This window comes from Ochotona curzoniae, unplaced genomic scaffold (assembly GCF_017591425.1).
Source record: "Ochotona curzoniae isolate NIBS_2020 unplaced genomic scaffold, NIBS_Ocur_1.0 scaffold_4505, whole genome shotgun sequence".
Taxonomy (NCBI): domain Eukaryota; kingdom Metazoa; phylum Chordata; class Mammalia; order Lagomorpha; family Ochotonidae; genus Ochotona; species Ochotona curzoniae.
In genome coordinates this window covers 2082892-2098260 of record NW_024467118.1, presented here as the reverse complement: position 1 = coordinate 2098260, position 15369 = coordinate 2082892, and the positions used below count along the sequence as shown (strand labels likewise).

Here is a 15369-nt window from a genome sequence, read left to right as displayed (position 1 = left end):
GCTGTCTGCCCGTCAGCCGTGACTGGGGGGGATGCCCCAAATGATGGAGGTTATTTTCATGCTGGATGTGCCCGTTGTCTGGCTATGTGTCTGTCAGTTCTTCATGACCACACTAGGACTCCTGGCTGGTCTCTTAAGGAAGGTGGCTTGTTGTGGCCCGTGGGCTTAGAGATCCACAGACTGAGGTGGGCCAGTCCCCTCGGGCCTTGCACCTGCTGGCGTTCCTGCAGACAGAGTCCCAAAGCCACCCAAGAGCACATGTTTGCATCTGTCTTCACCTCTCCCTTTTAAAGCCACCCCGAACTGACCCAGGAACTCCCCGCAACCCCCAGCAGCCTTGCCCTATCCTGTCCCTCCCAGTGGGCCCACCTTGAAACACCACGATTTCCCTCATGGTGCCATTTAACCAGGCATTCCTGGGGTGGCTGGGGGCGCCTCTAGACCGACGCTCGGGTGAGAGCAGGCTGTCTTCCTGCTGTGTGTCTCATGATAGTGTCAGAACTCCAGGCTCTGGCCCTGAAGCACAAGTTGTACATGGGAACGGGCGGTGTGGCACAGCAGGTTAAGCCACGGTTTACAGTGCTGGTATCTCACAAAGGCACCTGCTCGAGTCCCGGCTGCTTCACTTGTGACCCAGCTCCCTGCTGATGTATCCTGGGCAAGCAGAGGAAAGCAGCCCAGGTCCTTGGGCTGCTGCCACCCATGTGGGAGACCTGGAAAAGGCTTCTGGCTTCGGCCTGGCCCAAGCTGAGCCTTCATGGCCATTTAAGGAGTGAACCTGTGGATGGAGGGTCTCAGTCTCTCTCCCTCTGAAGCTCTACCTTTCAAATAAATAGATTAAGAGCCACACAGAGCCCGCAGGATGTCTGTTCACGGTTCCCTCTGAGCGTTGTTGCAGGCACTGGTGCTGCTGTAGGAGGGGCTCTCGGAGTTTTGTGACCAGCTTTTTATGTTCTGTGTTTGGGTCGTTTCAGTTTCTCCCTGGACCAAGATGACTGATGGACATCCTCCCAGCTCGACCAATGGCGTAGCCTCGGTGGGTGTTCAGGATGGCCAGCCCGGAAGCTCCCTTCGGAACCTGCGCCCTCGGACCCTGCAGGCGCCCGAGCCCAGGCCCAAGCTGAAACTTGGTGCTTTGGAAGACCGGCACAGCCTGCAGTCGGTAGACTCGGGCATCCCGACCCTGGAGATCGGCAACCCGGAGCCTGTGCCCTGCAGAGTGGTGCCCGTGAGGAGGAAGCAGTCGGAGGCCGAGGTTGTGCCCGAGCGGCCCTTCCAGAGTGCCTGTCCGCTGCCGTCCTGTGCGCCTCCAGCCGCTGCCAGCACCGCGCGGGAGCAGAGCGTGCGCAAGTCCTCCACCTTCCCCAGGACGGGCTACGACTCGGTGAAGCTGTACAGCCCCACTGGCGGCCAGGCCCTGAGCCGCAGCGATGATATCTCCCTGTGCAGCGTGTCCAGCCTGGGCACGGAGCTGTCTGCCACATTGTCACTTAGCAATGAGGACATCCTGGACCTCGTGGTCACCAGCAGCTCCAGCGCCATTGTGACCCTGGAGAATGACGATGACCCGCAGTTCACCGATGTCACCTTGAGCTCCGTCAGGGAGTCCAGGGATCCACTGCCGCAGGGCTCTGCCCAGGACACCGAGGAGGGGAGCAGGCTGAGGATCCTGGGGCCGCTGAGCGACTTCTTCACGAGGTAACAGCAGGGCTCAGCCTGTGTCTGGGCGTCCCGTGGCATGCCCTTGGGTGGAGCCTTAGGGTGGGCTCACAGCCTGAGGTGCCCCAGGAGACAGGAAGGAGGCACTCCCCCGCCACAGATGGAAGACACACGTGCTGTGGGGAGCAGGTGCACGTTGTGGTCTGCCCTCCTGGCCATCCTGGCAAGGGTGGGTTCTGGGCCCAGGGCCACAGAGGGGTGCGTTTAGGTCTCCACCCTGCCTGCCCACATGCCTGTCCTCCGCCCAGCCTGTGCTGGCTGCTGACTGTGCCTCTGAGGTGGGGTGGGGTGTGAGCTGTCGAGCCATCAGCCATCCTGGCCCGGCCTGAGGCTCATCCTGGCCCGGCTCATGCGGCCACGCCCGAGGCTCATCCCAGCCTGTCGAGGCTCATCCCGGCCAGGCCTGGTGCCTGTTCAGCATGGGTTCGTCATCAGGAGGCAGTGTGGTGGAGAGAGCTTGTGTTTGGGATCCGTGTCCTAGCTGTGTGATCTTGGACCAGCTGCCTCCTGTCTGAGCCCAGTTTTTCATCCCTAATCCAGGCACAGTAGGAGCCTACACATAGCACCTGTTATGGAAAGATACTATGCTGTACCTTGAACTTATCACCCACATGCTCCTGGGCTCAGCTTGCTCATCTGTAGAGTGGGCTGATGAGCTCCTGTGGATGTCTTGGGCGTCCAGTCTGTCCTTCTGAGACACACAGCTCCACTGAGCTGTCCCCGTGAGACCCTGCTCTGCTCCAGGGGTCCGTACCATCGATCCTGCAGTGTCTAGCCCACCCCCTGCTGCTGTCCCTTGAGGACAGGTCTCACCCTTGTGCCTAGGAAAGCTGCCCTCTCTATTTTTCTCCTTTTGGCGCAGTCCTGTCACCCTTGTGATGGCGGCAACGTTGCTTCTAAGCACCTCGGGGAGGCGTGTGGGATGGGGTGACGAGTCCACCCGGGCTGAGCGCAGGGCTGTCTGTCCTGGTGTCTCAGGGCAGGAGCTAGAATGCTTCTCAAGGGGTGAGAGTTCTGTGCACCCACTCCACATCTCACAGGTGAGTGCCTGAGGTCCACAGAACCTTCTGGAAGTCAGCCTAGGGCCTGGCCCACAGTAGGGTTCTGAGGCAGTGTTGGCTTAGAGCTGGCCTGGCCATTGTCTTGCTTCTCTGCCTGCACCTCCCCTGTCCTCGCGTCCAGGCACCCTGGGTGAGTCAGTCTGTGGGCTGTGGCATTGTGGGAAGCTGGTCTAGAGCGATATGACTCCGCGGAGGGGCCAAGGTGACCAGAGAGCTTGTGACCGGAAAGAGCAGGTCCAGTGGACGGCTCTGATGCTCCTCAGGGCTGCGTGGCCATGGCAGAAGCTGGTCTGGGCTGGCGATCTTTATGGAGGCTGTTGTGTGCAGCACCCCTTGCCCCGTGCTGGATGTCAATAGTGGAGGCCAGGGTTGGGGGCACATAGAATTGCCTGGTCTCTGGGATTTGGTTGTAAATGCTGCCACCGAATCGATGCCTCAGAGGAAATTCGCTGATTTGATGGTGGGGGGCTCCTCCTGCCAATGCAGAGAAGTGAGGGCATGTCGGGGGTCCTCTGGCCCAGCCTGGCGTGGCAGCATTTGTCTGAATCCAGCAGCATGCCCACATGGTGCTGTTCCTCCACGGGGCTGGTTTCCGGTAAAGGGCTTCAGGTGCTGTGAGCACCTTCTGGAAGGTGTCTTCGGCATGGGCTGTGCACTGCTTGCTCTGTGTAGCCCCTTGATGACGCTCTCAGAGTGATGATTGGAGGATCTTTGGCTGCAGGGAGGTGCTTGAAGGAAGAGAGGGAGCTTGCCAGCAGGAACTGTGGGGCAGAGGAAGGGCACAGCTGGCCGTGTCCAGAGGGCCACAGAGGAGGGCACAGCTGGTGTGTCCAGAGGGCTGCAGAGGAGGGCACAGCTGGTGTGTCCAGAGGGCTGCAGAGGAGGGCACAGCTGGTGTGTCCAGAGGGCTGCAGAGGAGGGGCACAGCTGGCTGTGTCCAGAGGGCCACAGAGGAAGGGCACAGCTGGCGTGTCCAGGGGGCTGCAGAGGAGGGCACAGCTGGTGTGTCCAGAGGGCTGCAGAGGAGGGGCACACTGGCCGTGTCCAGAGGGCTGCAGAGGAGGGGCACACTGGCCGTGTCCAGAGGGCCGCAGAGGAAGGGCACAGCTGGCCATGTCCAGAGGGCCACAGAGGAAGGGCACAGCTGGCCGTGTCCAGATGGCTGCAGAGGAAGGGCACAGCTGGCCGTGTCCAGATGGCCGCAGAGGAAGGGCACAGCTGGCTGTGTCCAGAGGGCCACAGAGGAAGGGCACAGCTGGTGTGTCCAGAGGGCCACAGGGGCCCAAGGGTAAGGCCATCCTTTGTTGCTTTCACAGGCCACAAGCAGGAAGCTGGATGGGAAGGGAAGCAGCTGGGGGGCCCGGGCCTTGGTGACCTTGGCCTTGACCTCTTGGAGCCCAGCCGGCCAACTCCATGTGGAGATTGTCCTTCTTATGGCAACATGGTGGGGCTGTGTGGCCCGGGCCACCTCCTTGAACTGTGACAGTGATAATACTGAGTGCCACCCTCCTGCCACGTGCCACCTGCCACGCCTCCTTCCATGTGTTTCTCACCATCCTTTGTTTTTAAATTTTTAGATAAACAATAACAAATGTTTAAAAGCCATTTCCCGGGCCCGGCGCGGTGGCGCAAGTGGCTAAGTCCTCGCCTAGCACGCCCGGGATCCCATATGGGTGCCGGTTCTAATCCCGGCAGCCCCGCTTCCCTTCCAGCTCCCTGCCTGTGGCCTGGGAAAGCAGTCGAGGACGGCCCAAAGCTTTGGGACCCTGCACCCGCGTGGGAGACCCGGAAGAGGCTCTTGGCTTCGGATTGGCATAGTATCGGCCCGTTGCGCTCACTTGGGGAGTGAATCATCGGACGGAAGATCTTCCTCTCTGTCTCTCCTCTCTGTATATCCGCCTTTCCAATGAAAAAATAATAAAAATAAATCTTTAAAAAAAAAAAAAAAAAGCCATTTCCCTTGGGTGTCTGGTGAGTGCCTTGCATGGACACGGGCATGGGGAGACCACCTTGGCCCTGCTGCACATGGAAGGATTTCCCTGCAGAAAGATCTGTGGGCCCAGCAAGCTTCCCCGCGTCAGCTGTGGCGAGCTGTTGGAGCAGGCCCTGTGAGAGGCCAGCCCCCAGCACCTGGGCCCCGGGAGCCTTTTCTGCAGTCTCTAACCCCAGCGGCCAGAACTCTCATTCCTTTCCCAAGAAAGCAGCGGCAGGGCGTGACGGGTAGCTTCTTTCCATTCTCCTGAGACTCACTCCGAGAAGGGTGGGACCCTGCCTGCTTGCCAGCCTCATGGCAGAGCCAGGAGCTCCAGGTGCTGTCCACCCTGACAGGAAGCAAGCCTGCTGCCCCGTCCTGTCGGAGCCTGGTCCTACCAGGTAGTCCATGGAAATCACACTTGCATATGAGACTCAAATCTTTGCTGTGACTTTCTTTTTCTTTTTCTTTTCCCCTAAGATTTAGTTCTTTATTTGAAATGACAGGGAGGGAAACAGATCTTCATCTGCTGGTTCACTCCCCAAATGGCCACATACTCCAGGCCTGGGTAGACCAGAGCGAGGAGCCAGGAACTTCTTCCAGGTCTCCCTCCACCGTGTGGGCCTGCTCCAACTTCCTCTGTTTTCCCAGGTGCATTGGCAGGGAGCTGGACCGGAAGTGGAACATCTGGGGCTTGAACCTATTTCACATGAGAAGCCAGTATCATGGGTGGCCCCACAGTGCTGGCCCCTCACCATACTTTTTTTAAAAAAGGAAACCAGTTGGCGTAGTGCAGTAACGTAGTGGCTAAAGTCCTCACCTTGCATGTGCCAGGATCCCATACGGGTGTTGGTTCGAGTCCCAGCTGCTCCACTTCCATCCAGCTCGCTGCCTGTGGCCTGGGAAAGCAGCAGAGGGCGGCCCAAAGCCTTGGAACCCTGTGCTCATGTAGGAGACCCGAAAGAAGCCCCTGGCTCCTGGCTCCTGGCTCCTGGCTTCAGATCAGCTCAGCTCCAGTCATTGTGACCACTTGGGGAGTGAACCAGTGGACGGAAGATCTTTTTCTCTGTATCGTCTTCTCTCTGTATGTCTGCCTTTCCAAAAAAAAAAAGATCTTTAAAAAAAGGAAACCAGTAAGAGTCATTTCTTAAAAGTTTGCTTTCATATATTTGAAAAACATAGTGAATGAGAGAGATTGAGCAGTTACTTGGTGTTTTATGCCTTGGTTCCTCTACACATGTCCGCAGCAGCCGGAGGAAGAGCAGGTTAAAGCCAGGAGGCTGGCCTCCAGGCGGGTCTCCCATGCGGGCCTCCCATGCGGGCCTCCCTCCAGGGTGCCAGCAGGGAGCTGAAGCAGGAGCCAGGAGGCTGGCCTCCAGGTGGGTCTCCCATGCGGGCCTCCCTCCAGGGTGCCAGCAGGGAGCTGGAGCAGGAGCCAGGGGGCAGCTGGAACTTGAACCAGCACTCAGAAGTGGGATACTGGTGTGCCAGCAGTCGCTTCACGTGCTGTGCCACGATACCTGCCCCTTACACGTTTTAAAAATCTTTGTGTTATAGACCCAGCTAGCTCTCATGCACTGGTTCTCTCCCCAAACGAGTATCGTGACCAAGACTGGACCCTGGACCTCTGTGCGGTCTCCCCCTCAGTGGCAGGAATTCCGCTGTCTCCCAGATCAGCACTGGCGGGCAGCTGGGCTCGGAGTCGGGAGAAACCTCATGCGGAGCCCTGAGCATTTGGCTTTTGCCGTGTGCCTGGAATTCATTGTACAAAAAGCAGACCGGGTCCTCCAAGAGGTAATAGTAGAGTGGGGGAGGGAGGTGTGGAGTGCCAGGAAAGGAAGGCAAGTGTGTGTTTGCAGAGGTGACAGAGGCAGTCGGAGGTTCTGGGGGACGGGAGGAGGCAGATCACACAGCAGACAGGCCAGGCAGGGGAGGTGTGAGAGAGGAGAGGTTCTGGCCAGGTCCAGCAGGACGTCAGAAAGTCAGCAGGCAGCTTAGGGAGAAGTGCTCTGTCCTGGGAGGGCGCAGGCTGGCCTGGGCTGTGTGAGCCAGGGGGCTGCTGTGGGCAGGCTGGCAGGGGAGAGGCGCTGTCAGTGGGCGAGGGGCGGTTAGGGGTGCCGGTTCTCACACAGGGCACTGTTTAGGCCAAGGAGTTTTCCCAGTTTGCTGCTGTGGAACAAGGAACTTGCCATGTGGGAGCCAAGTTCCTCTTAGGGATAAGGCTGAAACCGAAGTGCAGGTGGCCACGTGCCCGCGTGACCCTGTGAGGCTCACTCCAGGCGTCGGCGCCTCCAGCCTTTCCGGTCATCAGCAGGACTTGCTTCCTCATTTCCTCTTGGCCAGGGACTCCCTCAGCTCCTGGGGCAGCCTGCATGCCTTGCCTGCAACTTCCCCTCTGCCATCCAGCCTGGTCCTACCCATGGCATCCCGCGAGGAGGCACTGGGGGTCCCATCCCTGCTTTGCCCCAGAGGTGAGTCAGGATAGATGAAGGATATGGTCTTGGATTGCCACTGCAGGTGAGCACCGCAGAGCTCTCCCTGCTGCCACTGGTGACATGGTTACAGCACCTGTTGGGTCAGGTGGGATGGGCAGTGGGCACTGGCCCGATGCTGCCCCCACCCTGTGTCTGAGGCAAGGCCTCTGTGTGTGACATGGAGAGCTGGACCAGCTGGGCTCAGTGTTGTCCAGCGTGGGGAGGGGCTCTCACCTGCTGGTACCTCCTGCTGTGTGCTCTGGAGGGATCCTGGCCGCTCTCCTGCCACACACACTTGATTCTGACTTGTCTGTTCTCTAGCTCATTCTCCCTGCGCCTGCCACAGCCAGGGCTGGGCTGTGCTGACGTCAGGAGGCCGCGGGTCAGTCGGGGTCCCACAGGTAGGTGGCAGGGCCCTGAGTCCTTGAGCCATGCCTTGCTGCCTCTCGGTGTAAGCGTTAGCAGGATGCTAACCTGGAAGCTGGGGAAGCAGGGCTCGAAGCAGGTGCTCTCATGGGGGGGATGGGCCTTCCAGGGGCAGCAGAGCTGCTGAGCCCGGCACCCGCCGGTGGTTCCTGGTAAGCAGTGTAGGCACGCTGAGCCTGCCGACAAAGGACGCTGGAGGCAGGCTCTCGGGGAGGGGCGGGAGGGGTGTGCTCCCAGGAACAGTGCAGGAACGGAGGCTGTGCGGCTGGCAGGACCGGACGGTGGCCCCTTGCAGCCTACGTAGGTCCCTGGAGAAGCAGGCACCACGTGCTCCTGGCTCCGGGCCACACTGGAGTGTGCAGGATTGCTCCAGCCTGGAGATGAGCTAGGCAGGGCCTCGGCCCCTGTGCTGGCAGTTGCTGTGTTGGCCAGCTCTGATTTGAGCATTTCCAGCTTGAGAAATTCTGCCGTTCTCTTTGATGTGTACAGGCAGCGCACCTGGTTGTGAAACACGTACATTGTAATGAAGCGTGGGAAGCCTCCCCAGCCAGGCGCCCTGCTGCAGAGGGGCGTGGTGAGTGGGCATGTCTGTGGAGTCTCCCCCCGGGGTTTTACGAACGAGGACCGGAGTGCCTTTGGACTCTCAGAGCGTGGGGAGGTTGTCTGTGGCCCAGCATTGGCTGTCGAAGGTGGTGCCGGGAGCTGTAGGACCTGCGTCCCTCACCCTGTGCTCTGTTGCATCTGCCCCAAGAGCAAGCATGCAGAGGGGCTGCTGCATGCTGGCCGAGGGGAGGCAGTGCCCGCCCGTCAGGGGTCCTGTCTTCCTGTCTCTGTCTTCCTTTTCTCTCTCTTACTGCGGTATAGCAAGCCCGAGGTGCTGGCATCCCATAGAGGCCCTAGTTCAAGTCCCAGCTGCTCCACTTCCCATCCAGCTCCCTGCTTGTGGCCTGGGAAAGCAGTGGAGGACGGCCCAAAGCCTTGGAACCCTGCACTCATGAGGGAGACCCAGAAAAAGCTCCGGGCTCCTGGCTTCGGATTGACTTGGCTTTGGCTCTTGCAGCTACTTGGGGATCGAAGCAATGGAGGGCAGATCTGTCTGTCCTTTTTTCTCTCTGTAAAATTTGATTTTCAAATAAAAATAAATATTTTTTAAATGGTAGTGTGTGGTAGAATAACATAGCAGTTGAATCTTCTACCTGGAACAGAGCTCACTAAGTGCTTGCCCGCTGGTAGCCAGCCTCGGATTTGTGGCTGCCTCCTGTGTTTGCCGTGGGCAGACGGTTCTCTAGATTGCCACATTGGGCCAGTTCCTGTTTGTGTTTAGTTGAGCCACGGTGGACGCTTGTGTTCCTATTTTGCTGATTCTTTGCTCAGGTTGCGGTTTGTCTCGGGATTCTGTAAGGTACGGTGTGTGGGGCAACGGGAACCCCAGACATCTGGCAGAGCCTTTCTGAGCCACGGCCGTCTGTTTCCTCATAATTCTGGCCAGGAGCTTCTAATCTGGGCTGTGTGCTCAGCATTAAAGGAAATCGTACGTGCTTGCAGCGTTGGGATTCAGGGGTTGGATTTGGTTTCTAATCTCCTTTTGGGTTTCAGATCTGAATGCTCAGTGCACTTCCTGCTGCAGGAGGGAGGCGTGGGGGAGGTGTGGGGGAGGCGTGGGCAGGGGAGCGGGCAGTGGGGAGGTGCGGGGAGGGGAGCGGGCAGGGGGGAGGTGTGGGGAGGGGAGCTGGCAGGAGGGGAGGCATGGAGAGGGGAGCTGACAGGGGGAGGCGTGGGGGAGGCGTAGGGATGGGAGCTGGCAGTGGGGAGGTGTGGGGAGGGGAACTGGCAGGGGGGAGGCGTGGGGGAGGTGTGGGGAGGGGAGTGGGCAGGGGGGAGGCGTTGGGAGGGGGGCTGGCAGGGCTGGGCTCGCTGTGTCCCACAGAGGTGCAGGGAGGCGTAGGGAGGGGGGCTGGCAGGGCTGGGCTCACTGTGTCCCACAGAGGTGCAGGGAGGGGCGCTGGGGGCTGGCAGGGCTGGGCTCACTGTGTCCCGCAGAGGTGCAGGGAGGGGCGCTGGGGGCTGGCAGGGCTGGGCTCACTGTGTCCCGCAGAGGTGCAGGGAGGGCCGCTGGGAGTCGGCTGGTGTCCTAGCCCCCGGCTGCTCTGCTCCAGCTGCTCCGTGGTGTAGTGTCAGGTCTCAGCTCTGCCTGCACAGTCTGTCCCCTTGATAGGTCTCTTGGAGGGCAGTGGTTTTTACTAGAGAGAGAGTTCTCCCTTCCACACGTTTGCTTTTCAAGTGTCTCCATCCTCTGGGCCTGATGAGCCAGGCTGAGGCCAAGGGCCCTGTGAGTGGCAGGAGCCAGGAAAGAGGTCTGCAGCAGCGAGAAACTGGAATCGGGAGCTGCCCTGGCCTTGAACTTATGACTCTGATTTGGGACGTAGAAGTACTGAGTACCATACCAGCTGCCCACCCCAAAGCAGCCATTATTAAAGATTTATTTATTTATTATTTGAAAGGCAGATTTTATAGAGAAGAGATAGGAAGATCTTCCATCTGCTGGTTTACTTCCCAGACAGCTGCAGCAGCCAGAGCTGAGCCAATCTGAAGCCAGGTGCCAGCAGCTTCTTCCAGCTCTCCCACATGGGTGCAGGGTCCCAAGGCTCTGGGCCATCCTCCACTGCCTTCCCAGGCCACAGGCAGGGACCTGGATGGGAAGTGGGGCAGTGGGACACAAACTGGCACCCGTATGGAATGCTGGCACTTGCGGGTGGAGGGTTATTGTGCTATGCCACTGTGCCTGCCCCAGTCACAATCTTTGAAACGGAGAGACTGAGTGCTGGCCCCACTTTGCGGGCACAGACGTGAACATGCGTGTAGGTAGGCGGGGCCAGCTGCTGCAAGCGTACAGGTGTCCGAGGCCCAGGCACGGCAGACAGCGCGCTCTACCTGCTTCTGTCTGTGGCTCTCCTGTGCTCTGTCCTCTCAATCGACATTCATCTTTTTAGATTCATTGAATTATTTATTTGAAAGAGTTACAAGGGGGCAAGGGGGGGCGGCTGGCAAGGCAGAGAGCTATTCCGTCTACTGATTCATTCCCCAATGATCACCAGAGCTGGGCTGGGCCAGGAGCTTCATTCCAGTCTCCCATGTCGGGCCCAAGCTCTCAGCCCTCCCCGCCTGTTTTCCCGGGCAGCAGGTTAACAGGGAGTTGGATTGAAAGTGGAGCAGTCAGAATTTTAACCAGTATCCAAATGGGATCCTAGCGTCTCAGGCGGCAGCTTAGCCTGTCACGCCACCACGCGGATCGTGGCCCTCTGATTTTTCACACATGATTGATTGGCCCCCAACATCAAGCTTGTGAAGGGCCTGTGTGGGAGGCTTTGGGGACCCACTGGTGAGGAAGGAAGGAGATGGAGACGCTGCCCAGGGGAGTGAGGAGGGGTCCGGGGAGGCCCCTGAGCCTTGGGACCTGGGTAGCTCCCTTGCTGTGCACTGCCCTGGGGGTGGGACCCTGCCCCCAGCTCCCTTGGGGTGGCCACAGCCCCTCAGAGACCTCTGCCTGGCCCACTCTGAGAACAGGGTCTCCCTGTCTGCTCAGGAAATTGGCGTGGGAGCAGGCTTGAGCTTGAAGGTTTTTGGAAACGCCCTGGGTGATGCGGGCATTTGTCCAGCGCTGGGGACAGCGGCCTCCCTCCGGAATCCTCCATGGGCCCCGACGGGAGGCCAGCCTCAAAGCGTGAGTGTGGCTTACGGTCAGACTGATGTCCACATCTGGGCTTTTCTTTTTAAAAACATTTGAATATTTTGTAGGAAAGTCTTTACAGAGGAGAGACAGAGAGGAAAATCTTCCATCTACTGGTTCACTCCCCAAGTAGCTGCAGCAGTCAGAGCTGAGCCAATCCAAAGCCAGGAGCTTCCTCCAGGTTCCCCATGTGGGTACAGAGTCCCAAGGCTTTGGGCCGTCCTCTGCTGCTTTTCCAGGCCACAAGCAGGCAGCTGGATGGGAAGTGGGGCAGTTGGGACACAGATTGGTGCCCATATGGGATGCTGGCATTTGCAGGCAGAGGATTAGCCAACTGAGCCTTCACACTGCTCCCCACATCCAGGCTCTTGCATTAGCTCATGGCTGTAGGTAGGTTGGTATCTCCAAATGGCCTCATCTTTGAGGAGGGTCCCCTGCTCTGAGGTCGACCACCTGAGCCCTTGCTCATGCCTCAGCTGTGGTTAATTTTCAGCAGGTGTATTGGACAGACGGGAATCCGTGCGAGGGTTCAGGTGGGACTGAGCGAGACGAGCTGCTTGGCCCTGCAGGATTAGTGCACTGCTGTGGCTGCTAGATGATAATCGCCCTGGACACGTGTGGGCTCGGTGGCAGGTGGTGGTGGCAAGCCCCGAGGCTCTGAGAGCCGGGTCTCTCCTCAGCTGACACTCCGTTCTTCAAGTGGATGAAAATAAGCCGACATTAATACACGTGCACACATATATAACAGCCTCCATGTGGTGTTGGAGTGATCCCTGTTGAACTTGTCCCCCCGTGTTTAGACGCGGGGGCTTGAAGGAGATCCCAAGGAGGCTGTGAGCTTGGGGTGGGTGAGGGGACCTCTGGTCTTGTTGTGGAAACTTGGACCTGCCTGCTGAGACACGGTCATTCTGGGGTCAGTTAATGAGTTACTGGCTGGCGCGGTGCCAGCCAGTGGTTCTGAGGAGGCCTGGAGGATGCAGACAGCAGGGATACCACCTCCTCTGGCCACGGGGTGGGGGGCGGGGAGATGTGTGACTCACTTGTGACGTCCCAGGACTCCGGGTGGGAGCCCTGGGGGCGGCCTGCCTGGCCCAGACGTGGGGAAGTGGCTTGAGCTCACGGTGCACGTTCAGTGTCCGAGCGCACGGCTGCTAGCATGTTCGTAAGTAAGCCGAGCAGATCCACGCAGAGAGCCTGGCAGTGCCACTGCAGAGTCTCGATGTCCCTGCCCTGGCAGGGCCCTGCTCCCGGGGGTTTGCCTCTGTCAGACTCTGGGTGAACAGAATCCTGCGGTATGTCCCGCTGCCTGGCACTGTGCACTCCTCTCTTGTTCTGCAGGGCTGGTCATTGGGTGCGCCTGGCTTGGCAGCCGGGGGCAGTATTGCCCACTGGGCGTGCTTGCCCAGGTGTGTTCACAGATGTGCCTGTGCACATCTGTCGTGCTGGCTGACTCGGCTGGTGTCGCGCGGGCTCTGGGTCCTCTGCACTGTGCCCAGGCTCGCTGCGGGCAGCTTGCTTCCTCCGCACTCCGAGAGCGCATGGATCTTGCGTAATTGCTTGTTGGCCACTGGGACTCAGTCCTAGTGGGAGCCAGTCCTTTGTCAGTTGTGTGCAGGGAGCTTCTGCACAGCGGCCTGCCTTGTCACTCTCTTAGGTTTTTGGTTTGCTCTTTGCATTTTTTCTGGCCCCTTTTTCATTTGATTTGAAAGGGAAGAAGGGATTGGGTCGGGGGTGACTGATCTTTCATCCGTTAACTGATTCCCAAGTGCATGTTGGAGCCGGATGGGCCCAGGAGCCTAGTCTCCATCCTGGTGCTCCTGACTTGGGCCGCCACCTGCTGCCCCGCCAGGGTGTGCGTGAGTGGGGAGCTGGACGTGATGCAGAGCTGGGGTCCCCAGGTGCTGTGTTTTGGGGTACCAGGAGCCCAGTGGTGTATTAGCGGCAGCACCAGGCCCCCGCCCCTGCTCTACAGTCTTAACGAAAAGATTTTCTTGCTTGTAAAAACTCAGAAAAGTTGTGAAGTTGTGCAGCGTTGCCCTGTGCCCTCATAGCTTCCCCTGTTATCAGCATATTAATGTGGACAGAACGTCTTGGTCTGCTTCGTGGCCTTTGCTTTCTTGTGTTCATTTCACGAAACGCTCGGTCTTCTAGAAGCTGCCTTGCATTTCCTTTACCATCCAGGTCCTTATCCACCTTGAATTTTCTGCATGGTGTGAGGGAACAGTTAAGATTTTTCCTCTGAACCCCTGAAATAAGCCATCGTCCGTGTGGCGTGCTGGTGTTGAAGGCAGAGGCTTAACTCACTGCTGGAAGTCTGCTGTGAAGAAGCTTGCGTTTTGTCCGCTGCCCGCCTTGGTGGACAGGCATCCTGACACGCATGTCGGTGTGGTGCGGGCGGAAGTCCCATCCTGTCCCCTCCACCTGTCATCCGGGACCGGCACTGTGGCCTGGCGGGTCAGCCCTCGTCTGCGGAGCCACCATCCGCGTTTCCCTTTGACTCTCAGCTGCTTCACTTTTTTTTTTTTTTTTAAGATTTGTTTTGATTGGAAAATCAGATTTACAGAGAGAAGGAGAGAGACAGTGAGAAAAATATTCCATTTGCTGGCTTACTCCCCAAGTGGCCACAATTGCCAGAGCTGAGCCGATCCAAAGCCAGGAGCCAGCAGCTTCTTCTAGGTCTCCCACACAGGTGCAGGGTCCCAAGGCTTTGGGCCGTCCTCCACTGCTTTCCCAGGCCACAGGCAGGGAGCTGGATGGGAAGCAGAGCAGCTGGAATATGAGCTGCTGTCCATATGGGATCCTGTGGGATCCGGGGGCCCATGCAAGGTGAGGACTTCAGCCACTAGGCTGTCGTGCTCTGCTTCTGATCCAGCTTGCTGGTAATGAGCCTGGGAAAGCAGCCGAGGACGGCGCAAGCGTGTGGGCTCCTGCACCAACGTGGGAGACCCAGAAGAGGCTCCCGGCTCCTGGTTCCTGCCTTCAGCCTGGCCCAGCCCTGGCCTTGGCAGCTGTTTGGGCAGTAAACTAGTGGATGGAAGATTCTTTCTCTTTCTATCTCTCCCTTACTCTTTGCAACTATAATTAATATACATATATTAAGAAGCATCAGATGAATTACTCTTTTATTCCTAGGTTTAATTTTTTACTGCCGATTTTATCAAATGTTTTTGTTTATCGTTAGACATTTTCCCTTTATTTTGTGCTTGCGGTGATAGCCTTGCGTCTGTCTCATGCGCGTTGCCGGGCTGACCCCGACTTGCTGGGACGTGCTGGCACTGATGGAGCTTGCTGATGCCGCAGCGCTCTGCGTTCACGGGGCACGGCTCTCCTTACCCTCTCTGCTTTGGTGTCAGGGTCGTGTTAGGGTCACACAGCAGGGCAGAGTGCTCTGCTTTCTCAGAGTCTCTGTCAAGTTTGTCGCCGCTAAGACGGCCCGACCAGTGTGCAAACCAGGACGCCACAAGCTCAGACTGTTCTTAGAGCACGAGAGCAGTCTACTGTGTTTTTCTGTTTTTCTTTTCTAAGATTCATTTATTTTTATTGGAAAGGCATATTTACAGAGAGAAGGAGACAGAGAGGAAGATCTGTCCAGTGGTTCACTCCCAAAGCAGCTGCAACGGCTGGAGCTGAGCTGATCTGAAGCCAGGAGCCAGGAGCTTCCTCCAGGTCTCCCACGTGGGTGCAGGGTCCCAAAGCTTTGGGCTGTCCTTGACTGCTTTCCCAAACCACAAGCAGAGAGCTGGATGGGAAGCAAGGCTGCCAGGATTAGAACTAGTACCCATATGGGATCCTGGTGCATGCAAGGCAAGCCATTTAGGCTACTGCGCTGGGCCCAGTTTGTTTGCTTTAAAAACAATTTATTTGAGGGCCTTGTGTGATGGCTCAATGGCTAAATCTTTGCTTTGCAAATGCCAAGATTCCATATGGGCACCAGCTCATTTCCCGGCTGCTCCACTTCCCATCCTGCTCCCTGCTTGTGGCCTGGGAAAG

At 58.1% G+C, this 15369-nt stretch overlaps 1 protein-coding gene across 5 annotated transcripts in view; it reads left to right on the top strand.

Moving 5' to 3' along the window:
• The window catches only part of TBC1D14 (TBC1 domain family member 14), an 88476-nt gene that overhangs the window by 6903 nt on the left and 66204 nt on the right, over positions 1-15369 (top strand). For all 5 annotated transcript variants that reach the window (XM_040966386.1, XM_040966388.1, XM_040966384.1 and 2 more), the window contains exon 2: positions 975-1698. In XM_040966386.1, the coding sequence (XP_040822320.1) occupies positions 992-1698 (707 nt within the window). In that variant the 5' untranslated portion in view covers positions 975-991. The remainder of the gene's footprint in view (positions 1-974; positions 1699-15369) is intronic.